The sequence below is a fragment of the Mercenaria mercenaria genome, chromosome 8, assembly GCF_021730395.1.
Source record: "Mercenaria mercenaria strain notata chromosome 8, MADL_Memer_1, whole genome shotgun sequence".
Taxonomy (NCBI): Eukaryota; Metazoa; Mollusca; class Bivalvia; order Venerida; family Veneridae; genus Mercenaria; species Mercenaria mercenaria.
The window spans coordinates 6,065,802-6,087,806 of NC_069368.1; the positions used below are offsets into that span (position 1 = coordinate 6,065,802).

General features: G+C 35.6%; 1 protein-coding gene across 1 annotated transcript; it reads right to left on the reverse strand.

Annotated features, from left to right (window-relative positions):
• Nucleotides 1-2,700: 2,700 nt before the first annotated feature.
• On the reverse strand, nt 2,701-10,756 carry LOC123523139 (putative amine oxidase [copper-containing]). Its single transcript, XM_045300800.2, has 3 exons — nt 10,017-10,756; nt 4,793-6,910; nt 2,701-3,874 (listed from the first exon to the last, which is right to left on the reverse strand). The coding sequence occupies exons 1-3, from the start codon at nt 10,101-10,103 to the stop codon at nt 3,578-3,580; spliced, it is 2,502 nt and encodes an 833-aa protein (XP_045156735.2). The 5' UTR covers nt 10,104-10,756; the 3' UTR covers nt 2,701-3,577.
• Between the last annotated feature and the right edge of the window lie 11,249 nt (nt 10,757-22,005).

The window sequence follows — 22,005 nt, forward strand, 5'->3', positions numbered from 1 at the left end:
AATTGTTTTAAAATGTAAAAATGTTTAAAAGAATAAGTACAACAAGGGGCTCGGATGGGTCTTAAGTTGCCCACCGGAAGAGGACCTTGATCATGAGACCTTGCTTCTGACTAAGTTTGGTGAACATCCTTTTGGAAGTTCATAAAGAAGAAAGTCATTTGAAGGTTGTTTTGTTTTTCATTATTTTGCTATGACGGTCCCTGCATGCGTGACCATTAGACCAAATGTCAAGATAAATAGTATTTAACTTTTTTCTCTGTTTTTACCTCTAGTGTCCCCTAAAAGGGACCAAGCAAAACCATTTAAACAAATTTGGGCGGGGATCTCACAATGACGCTACAGACCAAATTTGATAAAGAGCCATCAAGTGATTCATGACAGGTTTTTCTATTTTAAGCTCTAGAGTCCCCTATAAGAGGCCAAGTGCACCCATTAGAACAAGTTTAGGAGAGGACCTTACAATGACGTTACAGACCAAGATTTATGAAGATCCACCCAGATTTTCAAAGGAGGATGTCATTTTTTAGGTGTTTTCCCCATTTTTCCCTCTAGCGTCCCCAACCAAAGGGCAAACGCCGCCAACTTAAACAAATTTGGAAAAGAACCTTTCAGTAATGCTACAAACCAAGTTTCATGATATTTCATCGAGCGGTTCGTGAGAAGAAGTCATTTAAAGGTCTTTCTATTTGTAGTTCTAATGGCCTCTACATCGGACCAAGCGTCCTAATTTGAATAAAATTGGCAAGATACCTTACAATGATGCTACACACCAAGTTTGATGAAGATCAATCCAGTGCATTACGAGAACAAGTGCTTTAAAGGTATTTCTATTCTTAGCTGTAGTGGTCCCTGAAAGGGGCCAAGTGCCCTCATTTCAACTGTTGTACAGGACTTATACTGATGCTATTGACCAAGTTTGATGAAGATCCACCAAGCACTTCATGAGAAGAAATTGTTTAAATGTATTTCTATTTTAGCCCTAGCAGCCCCTAAAAGAAACCAAGTGCCCCGACTGTACAAAGGTGGTTGAGAACCTTATGATGATGCAACAAATCAAGTTTGATGAAGATCCATCCAGCGGTTCATGAGAAAAAGTCATTTGGAGGTACTTCTATTTTCTACTCTAGTAGCCCCTAAAAGGGCCAAGCATTTCCATTTGAAAAGAAAATTGGGAGAGGGACTTATAATGATGCTACAGATCAAGTTTTATCAAGATCTATAATAAGTTTAATGAGAAGTCGTTTGGAGGCCTGTACTGGTTCTTCCCAGGAAAGACAGCATTGCGTGTATCGGTGCTATACACCGGGCACGTTAAATAATCAGACTGTCTATTCGCAAAGAGCTAGGCTAAGTTAGCCGGACAGGCCTATATCTAAAAGGATTTCTCTCTGCTTGTGCTGGGGGGCTATCTCACTCTGTTCCTCTGGTCAGATCGCTGTACTAGTAGACGATGAATTTTGCGCCTTGTGTGGCTGCGTTTGTGCTATGTAAAGCGCCTTTGAACGTGTTTATCACGAAAAGGGCGCTATATAAAGCTGGTATAATAATTAAAGGTATTTCTGTAGTTCTAGTGGCCCCTAAAAGAGTCCAATCACCCCCATTTGAACAAAATGATGAGAGGATCTTATAATAATGCTACAGACCAAGTTTAGCGAACCCTAAATGTGGCTGACTGCTCCCATTTGACAAAAATTGGGAGAGCTACGTATAATGATGCTACGGACCAAGTTTGATAGACCCATCATGCAGTTCATGAGAAGAAGTCGTTTAACGGTATTTCTATTTCTAGCACTGACGGCCTTAAAATGAGTCAAGTGCCCCCGCTTGAAGAAAACGTTGGAGAGAACCTTTTATGATGCTACAGACAAAGTTTGAAGAAGATCAATCAAGACGTTCATGAGAAGAAGTCGTTTAATGTTGTTTTTTTTTCTATTTTTAGCTCTGGTGGCCCCTAAGTCGGCCAATGTGATTTGACCAAACTAACTTGAAATAGGTCGATGCCAGGATGCTACTGACCAAGTTTGGAGTAAATCTGACTGGCAGTTTTTAGAGGAGAAGATGTTTAAGTAAAAATGTTGACGCCGGACGCAATACGATGGACGGAATACGGAGGCCGTACCATTCACCTATACTAATAGCTCACCCTTATCAAAGTTCAGATGAGCTAAAAAAAAAAGGGGGGGGGAGAAAAAAAAATAAGTTCAAAAAGGGAGAAAAGTCTAAAATTGTTGAAGGTGGTCATTCACATTTAACCAACTATTTTTGACATTTTTTCATTTTTAGTATAGTCTGTTTGAGATTTATCTAATGATCAAAATGATAAAAGGTAAGGGTAGATATCCCGGAAGCACAGCACACCCCCAAACACAGCCATAGAGCCACGCATCGCAAAGGAAGCCCGCAACAAAAAAGAAACTGTAACGGAAAAATATAGTAATAAAAAAGACCAATTACATTAAGTTGGATCCCTATTAGAAATGTATCTTTTATTAATTTCTATTTAATTTTGTAATTAATTACTCCCCTTTAATGTTAAAAATCTTTAAAAAGTGGACTATTCCTTTTGATTTCAATTACATTTGCATTTGACAGATACTGGGATATTTCAACAATCTGAGGCAAAAGGTAAGTTTGTAAGTACCAAACTCATTTTTTTCAAATGTATCCTGTTTCGCAACCAAGATAAATAAAGGGAAGTAATAACAATTCTATGAACTTTTATTTCCAGTGCCTTTCGGCTAAATATATATTCAGCAATGTAAATCTTTAACAACTATAGTTCTTATATCTTTAACATTCATTAAGCAACTTTTATTCAAGTTATACCTATGCTTAAATGACTCATCTTGGTCGGGCAACCAAAATGGGAAAATCAATTTTCAAAATACCTCCAGTGAAAATCTAACATGTATTAAGCATTCAGTGAAAACAAATAAGTGTAATTGATCACGTCTTAAACTTTCTAACAAATCTATTACTTGATCAATATCTGATTAACCACCTTTAAAGTTATAGTTATTATTCTTGTGCTATACACTTTTTCCTAATTACATGTTAAATCCTATGTACGATAATTGTTTTTCTATTATGTTTGACAAAGATTTGAATATTGATGAATATAACAGAAGGTTTTATTGAATCTGCTGTCTTTCATTACCTCCCTTTGTAGCTCTTACAGCACAGTCTCATGTGCAGTATTAAAAGTAACGGTTTTTCTTACCAAATAATTTCGCATACCATCTATCTGGACAGCTGTTTTATCAGTTTTTAACATAAAATTTTAAGTCTTATGAAACTTTAAGTTGAATTAAATTTCCTACAAAGAATTTAAAGTTACTGCCCTTGCAAACGTACCTGCAAAAAGGGGAATAATTCTGAAACTATCCAAGACAGAAATACGTTTTTTATAACTCAATACTTCTTTTTATTTTGCGATCTATCACACGATGTATTAAATTCCTTACAGTGGGATGAAAGATATTTTGTTAATGTGTCGTGACGGATGAACGGGACAAATTGATTCAAATTTAGCCCCTGAAAACACATTTTGTGAGGGTATAATAAATAGTTGAACAAGTTACGAAAATAGAAATGTACTGTTCTTTTCCAACAAGTCTTTTGGAAAATCATAAAGTGGCACACACTGAACTTTTTCAAATGCACCATATTGTTCTACTTTTGCGCCACCTAGTGGGTTGGCTTTGTCCAATGGAGTAATCCGAACCGCGTCACGTGAGTGCATAGACGGGTCTTCGTCGAAATAGTTGAATGGAATTATATAGAAAGAAAGCTGGGAACCAATCGTTGTTGTGGTTGGCAGGTTCTCAGTTTGAGGTAAATGTTGTGTCCCTAAAGTTATCCACGTTACCAAGTCCTGCAATCAGATTAAAATACAATTTACTAAACGTAAACGTTTACGTTTCCTTATTCAAGCTTTATGTCTCTATATATCTTTTCAAAGAAGTTTCTCTTAAATACATGGTATCAAACGAACCTCCTAGTTGCACTTAAATGGAGACTGGTGACAAAATGTCACTGGTCCTCTTTTGTTTTGATTTAACTGTCCGTCCGTACGAACCAGATTTTACCGTTTCGCCTACAACCCACATTAATGACCCGATTTAGTTCATACTCACATTCAACAATCCTTGTGGTGAGCCCTACAAACTGACTTATATATAAATGATCTTGACCCTCATATGTCTTTCACCTTCAACCTATAAACCTTAATAAACAACTTCTTTTCTGACAAGACCTACAGACTGACCTTTAAATAGATGACCTTGACCCTCATATGACCGTCACCTTCAAACTTAAAACTTTAATAAACATCATTTTTGGTCCTACAACCCACATAAATGACCCAATACACTCACATTAAGCAAACCTTGTGGCAATACCTACAAACTGACCTGTTTATAAATGACTTTGAGCTTCATATGATATTCACCTTTAATCCCTTATAAACAACATATTTGGGTTTTGAAAACACAGCTCCTTGTTTCAGAATTACATATCAGATAAGCAAGTAAATGCCCTCTTCTAGCTATAGGATAGAGGATTTCAATTAGTAGCTTCTACACGACTAAAGTGCGTGCGTGCGTGCAATTTTAAATAGCTCAGCCTCTTAATAATACTCTACATGGTGAAAAGGATAATATACTATTCTTGGAAAATTTTGAAATTGTCTGTTATGTGATTGGTTGAAAATGTAGGATGTTTTTTTTTTTTCAAATCTTTGCATTATTTTTCTGTGACAAATCGATTAATGAAACAGTGACTAAATAAATACCTGATCAACAAGACTATCGTCGTCGTCTATGTATTTCTGAAAGTTGACGACTGGGTCTCTGGCATCCCACATAGTAAACGGACTAGAACTGCGCTCCTCTTCCGGTTGGTATTTGGTCACCGCCATCTGGTATCTTGACCATGAAATCGAGTTCTCGAATCCATAACCTTTAGGTAATAATTGTTTGCTCATTTTTTCAATTTCTATTCTGTAGCCACGTGGGTTCCCGAGTTCTGATATATCTCCATGATTTGAAAACACATGCACTTTTGGTGTATCAAAGTTGTAGTTATAAACTGCGGAGAGCTCATTTTGTTTCAAAGTTCTTTCAAAATAAGGCTGATAGTGCTGTTCACCATCTATCCATGGATTGTCATCCAGCCTCGTTTTGATATCAAGTGTTTCGTAACGATTGCTTGTTCCCTTAATGTCAAGGTCAGCTTTGAAATGGAATAAATGATTATGAAGAGCTGCCGCTACGTTTTTATGAACATGTGTTCCATATTTAGTCTCTTCCGGGAAATAAAACGTTGTACCGAGATAACCTGTCATTGATACCTTCGTTTTTATGGCGCCATTTTGATAGAACATGAAGTCAAACACATAATCATAATTTAAAACAGAAATTATTGACCGAATAACTAATGCCACCACTTCCAGACCGCCGTACAATGCTCCGGATCTTCCGTAAGCACGGTGTCTTCGCAGTAAAGAATGTGTATTTAATTCGAATACACAAAAAGCGTTCTCGAAGATTCTGCCGCCCATTTCATTGGATGTGTATAAGTAAGTGTCGACGAACTGCGCCTGCGCAGGACAATCAACACCCGGAAGTAAACCTCGATATCGTGTACCAAACATGCCCGCACCGTCTGCATAGTTCATTACCCGAGATACTGGGCTATATCCAGCGTACATTACTGCAACTTCTTGCATACTGAGCTCATAGACAATTCTTTCGTCAGAAAAACGTATATTCATAAGATGAAGGCCACCAGAAGTGGAGATTCGGAAATTTGTTTTCCAGTTCATATAATGGATTTCATTTTGCGTTATTTTGAACCGGCGTTCGTCTGGTTCAAATTGTCTTGGCGCTTTTAATGGTTCATGTGGCACAAGAGGTGTTCTGAATTCCATAGATCCGTATAAACGATCTTCATCAGCAGGAAAAGACACCCTAGTTTTATTGATACTGCCGTTATAATACTGATCAAGAAAAACTGACATATTCGGAAAAGACTGATTCGCATACCAAACATTTTCGATAGCCCAGTTCTCCGTATGTACCGAAGTTGTGTCAACCAAGAATTGAAAATCAAGTGGTCGGACGGACGGAAATTCTAGGTCATACTGAAACCAAAACCACGCTTTTCTGGTTCCTTTCGGAATAAACGCGCTTGAAACGGGCGCCATAGATATTCTCAAACATTTTTCACCACATTTAAAAGGTAAAGCATCATAACTCTCTTTTAAAACTCCACCGGAAAGTTTCATGATTTTTGGAAGTATAGTTTTGAAAATTGACATGAATTCAGCTGTAGAGAAAGGTCTGTATTCAAACGGAATTTTGGTTCGGCGCTTTGAGGTCTTCACGCGGTGCGCGTACATATTGTCATCTATTCCCCCGACGACATACTCGTCCACAGACGCTGGGTCTGATGCCCCCATAAATATATATACAGAGGCCCTTCTTTCAGGTTTGTCGGAATCCCCTCTTAGATAAGAGAGAACAATGTCTTTTTCTGGCATTTTCATTTCAATAGAATGTATAAAATTTGAGTTTACTCTCGCTCTTTTAGGATCGACAAGTTGCAGATGTTTCTGAGCATGTAGGAAGTCAACCACCATTTCTATTTCATACCGTGACAATTCTTCAAAAACGTCACTTCCGTTAGTGCGCGAGACTGTTAAATGTTCTGTATAGCGTTTGCTTCGAGGTTCTGTCGTTTTGTCCTCAACATCACAGTTCTGTGGAATGACTATAGTTCTCTTCTCCCCGACGAAGCAAAAACTTATCAGTGTGATTAACAGGATAGCTGACACCATACCAAACACAAATGTCAATATGACCCAGATGTTTCCACGTTTACAATCTTCGTCTTGTTCGTCATAAAGGGTCTGGAAATGAAAATTGCAAATTTGATTCAAAATACAAGTTACCTGTCCTTGTCTTTAAACTGCAGTATTTTTCACAAATTTAGAAAACAACATTAACTTAGAAACATAGTCCCTCAAAATATAAATGCTAAACATGTAGTTAAAAACTTTGAACTTTCAAATTTCGGCTATAGATTATTTTGTGAAACTGGCAATTTTTATACCTGTGATCACAAGAACGACAACTCTTGTTTCAGTCAGGTATCAAATAAATCTTGATAGGAATGCTATAATTGAGAGTAAAAATAAGTGTTAACTGAAACGTAAAATTAAACACATCAGCGGCAAAGTGAAATATCACTTCGTATTGAGTAATGCAGATAGAGCATTGTTGCTTGGAGCAAAGAGTTAGTTACGAACAGGTGTTGCAGTAAATGTATACATTTATTATTTGATTTCCAATACGAAACCTATATTCAGTTAAGTCTCAGATCAATATGATATGCTATATTATATTGACTGTATAAAATATTAGAAAGTCTCTTTAGAAATGCTTGAAGGTTTTAATAACTAGTTTATCACTGAATTTTTAAGAAAAGTACCTCACTGTAAGATCAGTTAAAAGTTAAAAGTCTGGTCATGTTTCATAAACACACCGGACCGGACAGGCAGCGAACTTTTTACGTTTCCAACGCAGTGTGGTCTCCCCTCACGTTAAAGAGTTGTAGTGCTAGGGGAGATAATCATTGCTGGGAGTTTGAGACTGCACGCACGTTCTTATGCATATACAATAATTAACCTAGGTAAATACGCGTGTCTGTAGATCATCATGTTATTCGTAAGGTCAATACTCTTGGATACTGACCAGCTACTATTACAAATGAATAGCTTTGTTTACATTTTACGCCAGATAGTAACGATCTCACACAGCCAGGCCAAAGGTATAGCTCTTGCCTTAGTCAAAAATATTCATAAAAAGGGCCTGAGTTTGTGTCGTATGTATCAAAAAGTATTTGACCAAGTATTCTGAAACATTACAGGAATATTATTCAGCCTGTGAAGTTGTGCTCATGGGGTTTTATCAGAAATGTATCAGTCAGACCAGAGTTATGGCCCTTGACTTAGTCAAAAATATGTGTAAAAAGGCGTAAACGTTGAAACTTATCTCAAAAAGTATTTGACCAAGGGTCATGAAACATCATAGGAATATTATTCAGCATGTGAAGTTAAGTTTTTGTTACGGATTTCTGTCAGTCAGAACAGAGTTATGACCCTTGATTGAAATAATATGCATAAAGGGCATACACGTTTATGTCGCATGTATCTAAAAAAGTATTTGACTTACAGTTATAAAACATTAGAGAATTTGCATATAGCATGTGAAGCTTTGTGCACCCTGTGTTCTGTTTGGGATTTTACATAACCAGACTAGAGTTATGGTCCTTGACTTGGTGAAAAATACGCATAAAATGCATAAAAGTTTGTTTTCAACACCTTAGAAATATTTCATCAAGTGTCAGGAAACCATGCAGGAATATTATCCAGCATGTGAATGTGTGCACTTGAGCTTTTATAATTACATTTTGCAAGACCAGCGTTATGGTTCTTGTCTGAGTAAAAAAATAAATGTTTTTGTCCCATGAATATCAAAATGAACTTGACCTAGAGTCATAACACATTAGATGATTGTTATATAGCATGTGAAGTTGTGCATCTGGTGTTCACTTTGGGGTTTCACTCAGCTAGAGTTATTGTCCTTCACTTATATATTTCACCTGGAGTCATGAAACCATGTACAGTGACTGGAGTTGGGGAGGGCACCTGTGTTCATGGATACACATGCAGTTGTTATTGAAGCTGTCATATGTAAGTTACGAGAGAGACGCTTTAAAATGCGAACTCAATTTCTTTCATATTGTAAATCAACAGTTTAAATGATAAAATACACGTAGAAACAGACTGGAAGTGAAATTTAAATGCGAAATTAAAATAATCAGTCAATTATATGTATTTTAGATTACAAGAAACCCCGCAGTTTAAAGATATATAACGTCTAAATTTCATAATTGAAAAAAAGAACAATCTTAATCTAGGTAAACATAAAATGAGCATGTTTATGTATAAGCAGTTACTGTGTGTTAGGTGAAAATACTTCACAATAACAAATGTAATGTTTACTAGATATGACATTCCATTGTGATTGTGTGAATGTAGCTCTAACTTGTATATCTAGGCAAGGTAAAACATTTTTTTAATCAATATCTATTGATAAAATGATAAAATATCTTAAATAATATATATATATAGGGTATATCTTCAAACGTGTTGACTTACCAAAAATAAAAATAAAAATACCAAAATTAAAACTAAAAAAAAAAAAAAACATGTTTCTATAAAGTTAACCCTATCCAGATTTCTGGAGAATTCCGGCTTAATTGAAAAAAAAAATCAAGCAGATAAATTTAATTTTTTATTTGACGAATTTTCGAAGTAGATTATGTTTAGAAAAAAAGGTACATTATAAACCACATTGTTGAAAAATGTAGACCTTTTGCATGGAAGCACGTGTTCGTTTTTTAAATACCTGCATGTATTTCTTGCATTTGTGTTTTATATCGTTAAAGTTATGCATCTTTTACAGTGAAAAGATCTATTAAATAAAAACTGTACGTTTACAAACTGACATTTATTGAAAGACTGCATGTGCTAAATTGTCTCTTTTTTATTGGAATGAATTGAAATTAAGGATAAGTTTGAAAAAGTAAGGGGACAGTGATGATTTTTGTCCAAGTGCGTCCGTATTCCCTCTTTCGTCCCAGTGCTTTTCATACTTATTTATTGCTTATCTTACGGTAATTCAGCGACGAAATGTTTCTTTACCAACGTCATCGTGTTTGGAAGAAAATTAAGTTTGGTGTAGAATGCTAAGATTTTATAACAGAAAAAAAAATGGCATCTCTTTACTGACGATTCTAGACTATCAAAATATACACCCAAATTGTTGAGAACGTGTGGGCTGCTTGTGCAATTTTTACCAGAGGTCTTGACTGGTCTTTTTAACACACAAAACGCAAACACATACTACACACCTATCACATGGTTACCTTGGTAATAATAAGTCACATACCTTCTTATGGTCGCTTAGTTCCAAACTAATATGACTTGACAGTTCCTTTCCATTGAGTCCTTTCCCTTTTTTCTTCTCGTTTGCCATGATTACACTATGTCGTAGTTTTAAGTCGTTTTACTTATATTCCCGTATATATATATAGTGGAATGATTTTTTTGCCACATGAAAAAGTAACGGTTAAAAATATTGTTCTTTTTTTGTCTTTAGCTGAACATATTTTATTACAAAATATTCATACAAAATGTTTTTGATGAAATTATAATACACTTAACGGACTAAATTCAAGTAATTTCGTGTATGCATATTATTAGTATTATCACAGTTAGTTTCTCACGTCTTGCTTTGTATTTTTCCTTAAGTGTTTAATAACTGATACTTATTTTCTAAATCATGAATTTATAAGTAAAATTTCAATATATTACTCAAGCGTCCACTTGCGTCATATATTCGTTTGTTTCTGAATTAATACGTCTTTCATGTCAGTTTTTATATGCGTTTTTTTTTCTAAGCAACTTCCAAATGAATTACCCCCACGTGACATATAGATAAAAATTCAACCAATCGTTTCGCAGTAAGATTTTGAATATTCATGATTTCACGTCTTGCGTAATTTAATGATCTTGTCCATTTTAGCGTTTGCAAATCGTTTGCCAAATATTTAAATTGAAGTTGTATACTCCAGACATAGGAATTTTCATCAAAACTGTCATATTTAACCCATTGACTTGATAAAAGCCACACGGAGGAAGAAGTAATAAAGAGAAATTTATTAATTTCAAAAACCGAATCACGGAATTTACGAATCGTGCAAAGATAAAAACACTGCACGAACACTAAGTTAAAGAGATTATGAGGTCGTTGCCAAATTCCTTCTACTACAGAAGTCACGTGCGCTATGTTTGTAAACAAAGGTGTTGGTCAGCGGCCAAAATTGGCTCCAGGCAGGCCGTGGAAGCTTTTCTTATCTGTTTAATCTGATGAAGGTGAAAAGGCGGGCGTACTTTTACGCACAAGCAGCGGTACTGACAGGCAAGAGAGTGATGATGCAACTCTTGCACGCAAACGAGGGTTGGTCAAATTGTTCACACAAATCTAACATCTATTTGTAATATAAAGGAGTCGTAGTTAAACTTTTCATACCAATCTAATAAAATCTGTAAAAAGATAGTTTGTGAGCAAAGAATGCAACCAAGAAGAATAATAGCAGACTCGGTTTGACTTAGTCCGTTCATGAGAGGTAATGAAATGTGCAACACCTCTCACGCCCCCTAGCACCGGCTTAAGCGAAACCCTATTACACATATGTTGAATGTAATCCATGATCTAAGATATATTTGTACTATTCTGGAAAACGCAGACAAGTGGTTGAAAAACTATGGTGGCTGATTTCTGACATTTAGCGTTTTCGCCCCGCGACCGCGCCGAGCGAAAACACAAGAATAAACAAGTTAAAATGGCGGGTGCGCGGGGCGAAAACTCACTATTTAGCGGGGGCGCGGAGCAAAACACGATAATTAGCGCTCTTCAAACGTCGAGTTTCCGCACCGAGCCCCCGCCATTAGAGTTATTAATGTCGACTTTTCGCCCCGCGACCATGTTTATTATCGTGTTTTCGCCCCCCGCCCCCGCTTAATAGCGAGTTTTCGCCCCATGCCTACCCCCCCACCGCCCCCCACGCACACCCCGCAATTTTAGCTTTTTAGTTCTAGTGTTTTCGCTCGGCGGGGTCGCGGGCGAAAACGCGAAATGGTAGAAATCATCCACCATAACTGTTCATATATTGTACAGAAAACAAACACAAGTGGAAGTACCACTTTTCAATGTTTTCATACAAATCTAACATATGCTTGTACGGTTAGTTAAACTGTTCATAAAGATCTAATATACTTTTGAACAATTTCTTGAAACCTTAGTGAGATTATACCGAGGTTGGTATTTCCCAAAATTATGACATCATTTCGGGTACTTCTAACATGAGCTAAATAATGGTTGTAACTAATAAAGAGCTATCTAACTACGATGCAATAGGTTATCGTTTTTTGACATGGGTTTTAAAGCTTTTTAAGAAACTGATGTTTATACCATTTCTGTTAACACCACTGTTAATCCTGCGTATCAGCGATTGTGTACGTTAGTCCACGAAAAGTGTTTGAGAAAAGTACTGAGAACTGATAGTAGACGCTTTGTGCGAGAGGGTGGGGGGTGGGGGGGGGGACTCATTTTGATGTCTTCGACGCACTTTATTTCATGAAAATTTGTCAAGTACAATGTAAAGGGATTTATAAATATTGGGTTTGACTTTTAGAACCTCCCTCATTCACCAAGAAGGAAAGTGTCCGCTGGAAAAGATATTAGCAGTTTATTGTTATTATTCAACTACGACATGCGCATTCTTTGCTGGCACTTTTCATGTGAATCCCAACAGGTTTCCGAGTACAAAGCCATTTGTAACAGTGTTTTGTTAATCATTTTGTAAATAAACTGTCATTACATTCAAAACAATTTCCCATTCAAAAATATTTTCAACCACTATAATGGAAAAGATTAATGTACAAATAGCTTGCGTACTTACTCTCTTACTGTTAGTTCTACTAAATCCGTGTCTGCGTTTTTCACAAATTGCAGCTCTACATTGCAAGAGTCTTATAAAAATAAATAAAAACAAATGTAAAGGGTTTCATTCGGGGCAGTAGGACCTGTTTTGAATATTTTAATATTTTGACTTTTACGGGAAAGAAATGATGTGTCCCTTTCTAAAATTCTGGCCCATAAAAAATTATTAAATATATAAATATAGCTGTTATAATACACAGATTTTTATACAAATCCATCAACAAATAAATCTTTATTTTTTTATTTATTTTTTATTTTTTTTTTTTTTTTTTTTGTTCAGAATGGATGGCTGGTAGAGTCTACCCTTAAAAAGTAGTTTAGTTTTAATGATAAATTAAAATTAATGAAAATATTTTTATTTACAAAATAACGAGTCCTAGGCCAGTATAGCGGAAAAAGAATTATTAAGTTCAAAGTTTCCCATTGCATTTTAAACCCGTGTCATATTTAGTTTACTTTATACTGAATATTTAAAGCTCGCTTTTGATGAAACTTGAATCTTATTTTAAATCACTTTCTGTAAAAACCAAAACCGGTGTCATATATGAATGTGTGGTCGTGACCCAAGTTTGGCTTGAGCCCTAGACCACCGTGTTAAGAGTCCGACACCCTAACCGCTAGACAACCGCTCCCTTTAGAGCTAATATTTTTAATGAACAGTTATAGGGGAATCTTAATTCTGTCTGCAAGGATTTCGAAAATGTTTAAAGAAGTGAAAGAATTTCAAAATCGGCTTAAATATGAGAAAGTATGAACATTTCAACATTTGATCATGGCAGCCATTTTGTTTCCATGAAAACATTAAACTAAATGGCATATTGGCTAACTTCTAGAAATTTATTGCTGTTATTGCTGTAAAATAACTCCTCTACATTTTTCTTTTATAATTAAAGAAATTATCATGTTTTACTTTTTAAACTCAAGAAATGTAAGAAATTAATCTGTTTTAAAGGGTTTTCGCTAAATAAATAATCAAGCGGTATGTAAACAGCAACACGAATACACTAAAATGTCTGCCTCCATGATCAGTCATTTTCTAACATTTCAAACAGCAGTGATCCGATTTTAAAGATTCATTCAATGTGCTTAAGAATGCTTTCATTTAAATTCAGCTAATTGTTAGGCATTCCTTTCTCTTTAAATGGAATATACATCTATCAATCATCCATGTATTTTTGGTAGACGACGTATTGGAACCAGAGAAATTGGTGTTTAAAATTTGAAAAGAAAAGAATATCTTAAGTTAAGACTAAAGCAACAAGTGTTATCAATATGAGCCAAGCTGTTCTTAAGAATGATATATAATATTAATAGTATTGTCTTATATTTCAAGAGAAGTCAAAGAAAACTCTTGTTACGGAAAAAGCGGATCAAACAGTAAATCGTGATAAAATATATAGATATCATTCAGTTGGAACAGTAGGAAACTTTATTTTTGCTTGGAACTGCGCAATCGAACTTTTGCGTCTTATTTTATGTATGTTTATTTTTTAAATTTAATTAATCGCAAATTTATTAACGTCAGACTCTTGGAATGCGTACATTGTTGATCTGAAATCAAATATAGTTCAAAATAATGAAACGTCACTAAATGCGAGATAAAACTTATCAAGTTTACAACAATTTGTGCGCATGTGCAGACCGAGCTAATTCGTATGTCGTTTAACCCAAATCATCTAGTTGCAAGTTCAATCCCCTTCGTGAGAATTTTTCATCCTCTCACTCTCACTTCGAGAAAATTATCAGTTAATGGTCACCAACACTGCTGATAAGCTTAACTGACCGCTGCTACGTAACCCAAATATGTTGATGGCTCTAAACCCAAAACGTAAATATTTTAATGGCATTAAACCCATAAACCTAAATTCTTTAATGGGATTAAACCCATAAACCTAAATACTTTAATGGCATTAAACCCATAAACAAGCATTTTTTTCGTCGAAATTTTATTGGTGATATGTCATTACTTTGAAATATTTCAAAATTTATAAATGTACTGAATAAAGAGAAATTGTTTTCAAAACATCTATATAAAAAGCTTCAAAAACAATTTTTATACTTTAAATGGGCGTTTTTTACAGGAATCGAATCAAATCAAATCTTTATCATCAAACAGCATTTTACTAAGTAATTGTAAGAAAGGAAAATTGCATTTTATAAACACGACAGAAATGTTCGAAGTGCATTTTGAATATGTTTGGTACCTTTGTAATCAGAGTAAACTCAGTGGCCAGTTTTTTAATTAAATATATGACATATACAAAGGTAAAAATTCAAGAAAATTCCTAAAAGATAATGAAATCGTCTTTAGATAGATATGAAGAACTTGGAAACGTGTCCGCTCGTTCGCATGTCGAAATCATGGCATACGAAACTAATGTTACTAAACTATGCTGAAACTAGCTCCTAAACCCTAACAATTTATATCTTCTTATCGTATTGCTGTTTCCCATTATAGATTTACAATTTTTTATTCATAAAAAATCTGACAGCTAAAGATAAAATAGCCAAATAACTTCCAAGAATAATCCATACCATCGTTATAGACATCGTTTTGAGCAACTGGTCCAAATAAAAATGTTTGTTTACATAACTGTAGAGAATGTTCCAGATAAAATGTGTGTCTGTAGGCCAGTGTCTGTGAGCTATACGCCATCTTTTGGGTCATTGGGCCAACACGCATCTGGAAGTATTTCCAGATACAAGATTAAACCATATCATGCAATTATTTTTTCCGTTACATCTGCGAATAATTGTTCGTTACCTGTGTGGCCTTCTGAATGTATACTGTACTTCCTGTATGGGTCGTTCAAATCACACGTATTACGATACACGATAGTTCCAACAACCACTTCATCAAAAGGTACTAAATCAAAGTAATTTGTCACTGTGTTGCGCTATGCCATGGTATATAATAATTACTGTGACTTGCTCAACTGAGTGATTAAATGTTATGCCTATTAGTTGATAAAATTCAATGATCAGTAACTTTTTTTGTTGGATTTAACGTCTCATCAACACAATTATATGAGGACTTTCCAGCTTTGATGGTGGAGGAAAACCCCAGGTGCCCCTCCGTGCATTATTTCATCACGAGCGGGCACCTGGGTAGAACCTCCGACCTTCCGAAAGCCAGCTGGATGGCGTCCTCACATAAAGAACTCAATCCCCGAGTGAGGCTCGAACCCACATCGGTGAGAGGCAAGTAATTTGAAGTCAGCGACATTAACCACTCGTCCACGGATGCCCCGATCAGAAACTATGATGATGATAATAAAAATAGTAATAAGTCAGTCTTCAATGGGGACTTCAACAATATATTCATTTACACAAAACATTTTTTAAAAAGCATGATACAAAAAGCATAACAATCAATAAGCAAAGTAATGATCTCAAGTAACTAGGAAGTTTGCTCCATTGTAAATATAACGATTTAATATGTTTTACTGAAGTTGCATTTTTATGAACTGGTGGAGGAGGTCATTCCAAATAGTTGAACCTGAGTACTTGGTTTGGGCATATGAAGTTTGAGATGAGAGGATGACCTTTATGTTCTAGAATGTATACCATGGATCTTTGAGATACCCAGGAGCTATGCAAGATTAGATTTTATACACGAGAACAGAAAAAGTCATTCAATTCAGTTCTGAAAACAATGTAACAGATTGAGTTTCAAATTTTTTATCAAGAATAGTTATTGCAGCCCTATTTTGAAAACAAAATAAGTTATCTTCTAAGACAACACCACAATTTCCCCCAAATTACACAAAAGAGAGAAAGCGTTTAAAGTGTGACAACAGGTACAAGATGGGAACTGCTTTTTTTAAGAACAAGATCAATATGAATATTCCAAGTTACAGTGCTATCAATGTTAACACCAAGTACCGGTATTGACAGTAATTTCCTCGCCTGATAAACATACAGCAGGTAAGGATTCTTCAATACGATTCATTTTGTGACTTGTAGATATATACATAACATTGGTTTTTGCAACATTGATAAACATTTGATTTAATTTACACCGGTCATTAACATTGATAAGATCATTGTTCAGTGACATAGTGATATTCTCTATTGACATCTGTAAAGTTGAAAGAGCTGTATCATCCTCAAATACATCTGCAGCTTTCGCCTTTCGCTTTTTGGTACAATGTTCTTGTATTTAACTAATTGTTGCAATAGCATAACCTTTAGCTGTTTGATACAGTGTCTTGGCTTTTTACCTGATTGATATAACTTGGCGTTTGATCGATCTAGACATTGCCTCGGTCTTTAACTGATTAATGCAATGGCCAGTTTGTTACCTTTAATTGTAAATATTTAGTTGGTTGATTCAACACCGTGCTATTAAACTGATGGCCTTTAAACGGTTGATGAAATGTCATGTTCTGAAAATGGCTGGTACGATATCTTGACATTTAATTCATTGATACAATGCTTTTGCATTTAGATAGTTGATGCATGCCATGATCTTGATGCCAAGTCTTAGTCTTTCCTTAGCATTTTACAATGTCCTGGTCTGTTACCGGTTGATGTAATGTCTTGTCATCTTGCTAGATGATGCAATGTTTTGTTGTTTCACTGGCTGATGCTATGTCGATACAATGTCTTGGTCTTTTACTTGCTAATAAAAACGTCATTGCAAATTAATAATTGGTGGAATTTCGTGGCATTTTATTAGTTGACATAATGGCATGAATTTTACTGGTTGATAAAATGTTTTGGCGTTTTAACTGCTTGGTGCCATGACATGGCATTTTACTGAATGATACATTGTCCTGGCATTTTACTTGTTAATATAAGGTTGATCTTATCTTTAACTGGTTAGTATTATAAGGTTGCCTTCAATTGATGAAATACCGTAACTGGCTGATACTATACCTTTACCTTTTCAGCCTATCAAATCTACAAGACTGTCATTTTAAGACCACCTGTAGCATATTTCTACAATCAAATGCTAAAAATTATCACAACGGTCGGACTATTTGTGGCAAATTTCTTATTTGGCAAAAACATTCTAAGCGAAGAAAAGACATACATATGTAAAAATTTCACTTTACTGGTTGATAAAATACATCTGCCTTTAATTGGTTGATAAATATATTTGCTTTTAACTGGTTGCCTTTAACTGACTAATACAATACATTTTCCTCTAGCTGGTTGACACAATACATTTGCCTTTGAATGGCTGATACAATACATTGCCCTCTATCTGCCTGATACAATATATTGCCCTTTAACTGCTTGATACAATGCATTACCTTCTGACTGCTTGATACAATACATTGTCATCTAAGTGGTTGATACAATACATTGTCCTCTATCTGCTTGATACAATACATTGCCCTCTTATCCTGTAACTGTTTGATACAATACATTGCCCTTTAACCGCTTGATACAATACATTGCCCTCTAACTGCTTGATACAATACATTTTCATCTTAATGCATGATACAATACATTTCCCTCTAACTGCTTGATACATACATTGCCCTCTAACTGCTTGATACAATACATTGCCTCTAACTGCTTATACAATACATTGCCCTCTAACGGTTGATACAATACATTCCCTCTAACTGCTTTAAATACATTGCCTCTAACTGCTTATACATACATTGCCCTCTAACTGCTTGTACAATACATTGCCCTCTAACTGCTGATACAATACATTGCCCTCTAACTGCTTGATACAATCATTGCCTCTAACTGCTTATACAATACATTGCCTTCTAACTGCTTGATACAATACATTGCCCTCTAACTGCTTGATACAATACATTGCCCTCTAACTGCTTATACAATACATTGCCTTCTTACTGCTTGATACAATACATTGCCCTCTAACTGCTTATACAATACATTGCCCTCTAACTGCTTGATACAATACATTGCCTTCTAACTGCTTGATACAATACATTGCCTCTAACTGCTTGATACAATACATTGCCTCTACTGCTTATACAATACATTGCCTACTAACTGCTTGATACAATACATTGCCTCTAACTGCTTGATACAATACATTGCCCCAAACTGCTTATACAATACATTGCCTTCTTACTGCATGATACAGTACATTGTCCTCCAACTGCTTGATACAATAAATTGCCCTCTAACTGCTTGATACAATACATTGCCCTCTAACTGCTTATACAATACATTGCCTTCTAACTGCTTGATACAATACATTGCCCTCTAACTGCTTATACAATACATTGCCTTCTTACTGCATGATACAGTACATTGTCCTCCAACTGCTTGATACAATACATTGCCCTCTATCTGCTTGATACAATATATTGCCCTCTAACTGTTTAAATACAATAATTGCCTCTAACTGCTTGATACAATACATTGCCCTCTAACTGCTTATACAATACATTGCCATCTTACTGCTTGATACAATACAGTGCCCTCTAGCTACTTGATACAATACATTGCCCTCTAACTGCTTGATACAATACATGGCCCTCTAATAAGCTGATACAATACATTGCCCTCTAACTGCTTGATACAATATATTGCCCTTTAACTGCTTGATACAATGCATTACCTTCTGACTGCTTGATACAATACATTGCCTCTAAGTGCTTGATACAATACATTGTCCTCTAACTGCTTGATACAATACATTGCCCTCTATCCTGTAACTGTATTTGATACAAATACATTGCCCTTTAAACCGCTGATACAATACATTGCCCTCTAACTGCTTGATACAATACATTGCCATCTTAATGCATGATACAATACATTTCCCTCTAACTGCTTGATACAATACATTGCCCTCTAACTGCTGATACAATACATTGCCATCTTACTGCTTGATACAATACATTGCCCTCTTAAAGCATGATACAATACATTTCCCTCTAACTGCTTGATACAATACATTGCCCTCTAACTGCTTATACAATACATTGCCCTCTTACTGCTTGATACAATACATTGCCCTCTTAATGCATGATACAATACATTGCCCTCTAACTAGCTTATACAATCAATTGCCCTCTAACTGGTTGATACAATACATTGCCCTCTAACTGCTTATACAATACATTGCCTTCTAACTGCTTGATACAATACATTGCCCTCTAACTGCTTGATACAATACATTGCCCTCTAACTGCTTATACAATACATTGCCTTCTAACTGGTTGATACAATACATTGCCCTCTAACTGCTTATACAATACATTGCCTTCTAACTGCTTGATACAATACATTGCCCTCTAACTGCTTGATACAATACATTGCCCTCTAACTGCTTATACAATACATTGCCTTCTAACTGCTTGATACAATACATGCCTCTAACTGCTTGATACAATACATTGCCTTACTAACTTGCTCATGTTGATACATACATTGCCCTCTAACTGCTTGATACAATACATTGCCTTCTAACTGCTATACAATACATTGCCTTCTAACTGCTTGATACAATACATTGCCCTCTAACTGCTTAAACAATTAACCATTGCCATCTAATGCTTGATACAATACATTGCCTCAACTGCTTACTAAAATTGCTCTTACTGGTTGATAATACATTGCCTTAACTGTTGAACAATAGTAACTGCTTGATACAACTTGCTTTGCTTACATACATTGCTCTAACCTGTACATATTTCCTCAACTGCTTGATACAATAAATTGCCCTCTTAACTGCTGATACAATACATTGCCCTCTAACTGCTTATACAATACATTGCCTTCTAACTGCTTGATACAATACATTGCCCTCTAACTGCTTATACAATACATTGCCTTCTTACTGCATGATACAGTACATTGTCCTCCAACTGCTTGATACAATACATTGCCCTCTATCTGCTTGATACAATATATTGCCCTCTAGCCCTGTAACTGGTAGATACAATATATTGCCCCCTAACTGCTTGATACAATACATTGCCTTCTAACTGCTTGATACAATAAATTGCCATCTAACTGCTTGATACAATACAGTGCCCTCTAGCTACTTGATACAATACATTGCCCTCTAACTGCTTGATACAATACATGGCCCTCTAATAAGCTGATACAATACACTGCCCTCTAACTGCTTGATACAATACATTGCCCTCTAATTGCTTGAAAACAATACATTGTCCTCTAGCTACTTGATGCAATACATTGCCATCTAACTGCTTGATACAATGCATTGCCCTCTAACTGCTTGATACAATACATTGCCCTCTAATTAGCTGATACAATACATTACCCTCTAATTGGTTAATGCAGTACATTGCCCTCTAACTGGTTGATACATTAACTGGTCGCTATCTGCTTGAAACAATATATTGCCTTTACCTGATTGATACAATACATTGCCCATTAACTCATTCATGTAATATATTACTCTTTAACTGTTTGGTACAATACATTGCCCTTTCACTGTTTGTTAAAATACAATGCCCTTTCTCTGCTTGATACAATACATTGCCCTTTCTCTGCTTGATATAATACATTGTCCTCTAACTCTGTAACTGATAGATACAATACATTACCCTCAAAATGGTTGATACAATACATTGCCCTCTAACTAGCTGATATATTACATTGCAATTGCTCTGCTCATAACAATACACTCTCCTTTAACTGCTTGATACATTACATTGCCCTCTAACTGCTTGATACAATACATTGCCCTCTAACTGCTTGTACAATGCATTGACCTCTAACTGCTTATACAATTCATTGCCCTCTAACTGCTTATACAATATATAACCCTCTAACTGCTTGATACAACACATTGCCCTCTAACTGCTTATACAATACATTGCCCTCTAACTGCTTATACAATTCATTGCCCTCTAACTGCTTGATAAATACATTGCCCTCTAACTGCTTGATACAATACATTGCCCTCTAACTGCTTGATACAATACATTGCCCTCTAACTGCTTGATACAATACATTGCCCTCTAACTGCTTGATACAATACATTACCCTCTAACTGTTTGATACAATACATTACCCTCTAACTGCTTGATACAATACATTGCCCTCTAACTGCTTATACAATACATTGCCCTCTAACTGCTTATACAATTCATTGCCCTCTAACTGCTTGATAAATACATTGCCCTTGAACTGCTTGATACAATACATTGCCCTCTAACTGCTTGATACAATACATTACCCTCTAACTGCTTGATACAATTCATTGCCCTCTAACTGCCTATACAATACATTGCCCTCTAACTGCTTCATAAATACATTGCCCTTTAACTGCTTGATACAATACATTGCCCTCTAACAGCTTGATACAATACATTACCCTCTAACAGCTTGATACAATACATTGCCCTCTATCTGCTTGATACAATACTTTGCCTTCTAACCCTGAAACTGGTAGATATAA

Bases quoted from the DNA above. Each gene is read 5' to 3' on its own strand.
- LOC123523139 (XM_045300800.2), bottom strand. From the start codon at position 10,103: ATGGCAAACGAGAAGAAAAAAGGGAAAGGACTCAATGGAAAGGAACTG. The intron at 6,911-10,016 runs GTATGTGACTTA...TTTCATTTCCAG, and splicing joins AACTAAGCGACCATAAGAAG to ACCCTTTATGACGAACAAGA. The intron at 3,875-4,792 runs GTATTTATTTAG...ATCTGATTGCAG, and splicing joins ACGATAGTCTTGTTGATCAG to GACTTGGTAACGTGGATAAC.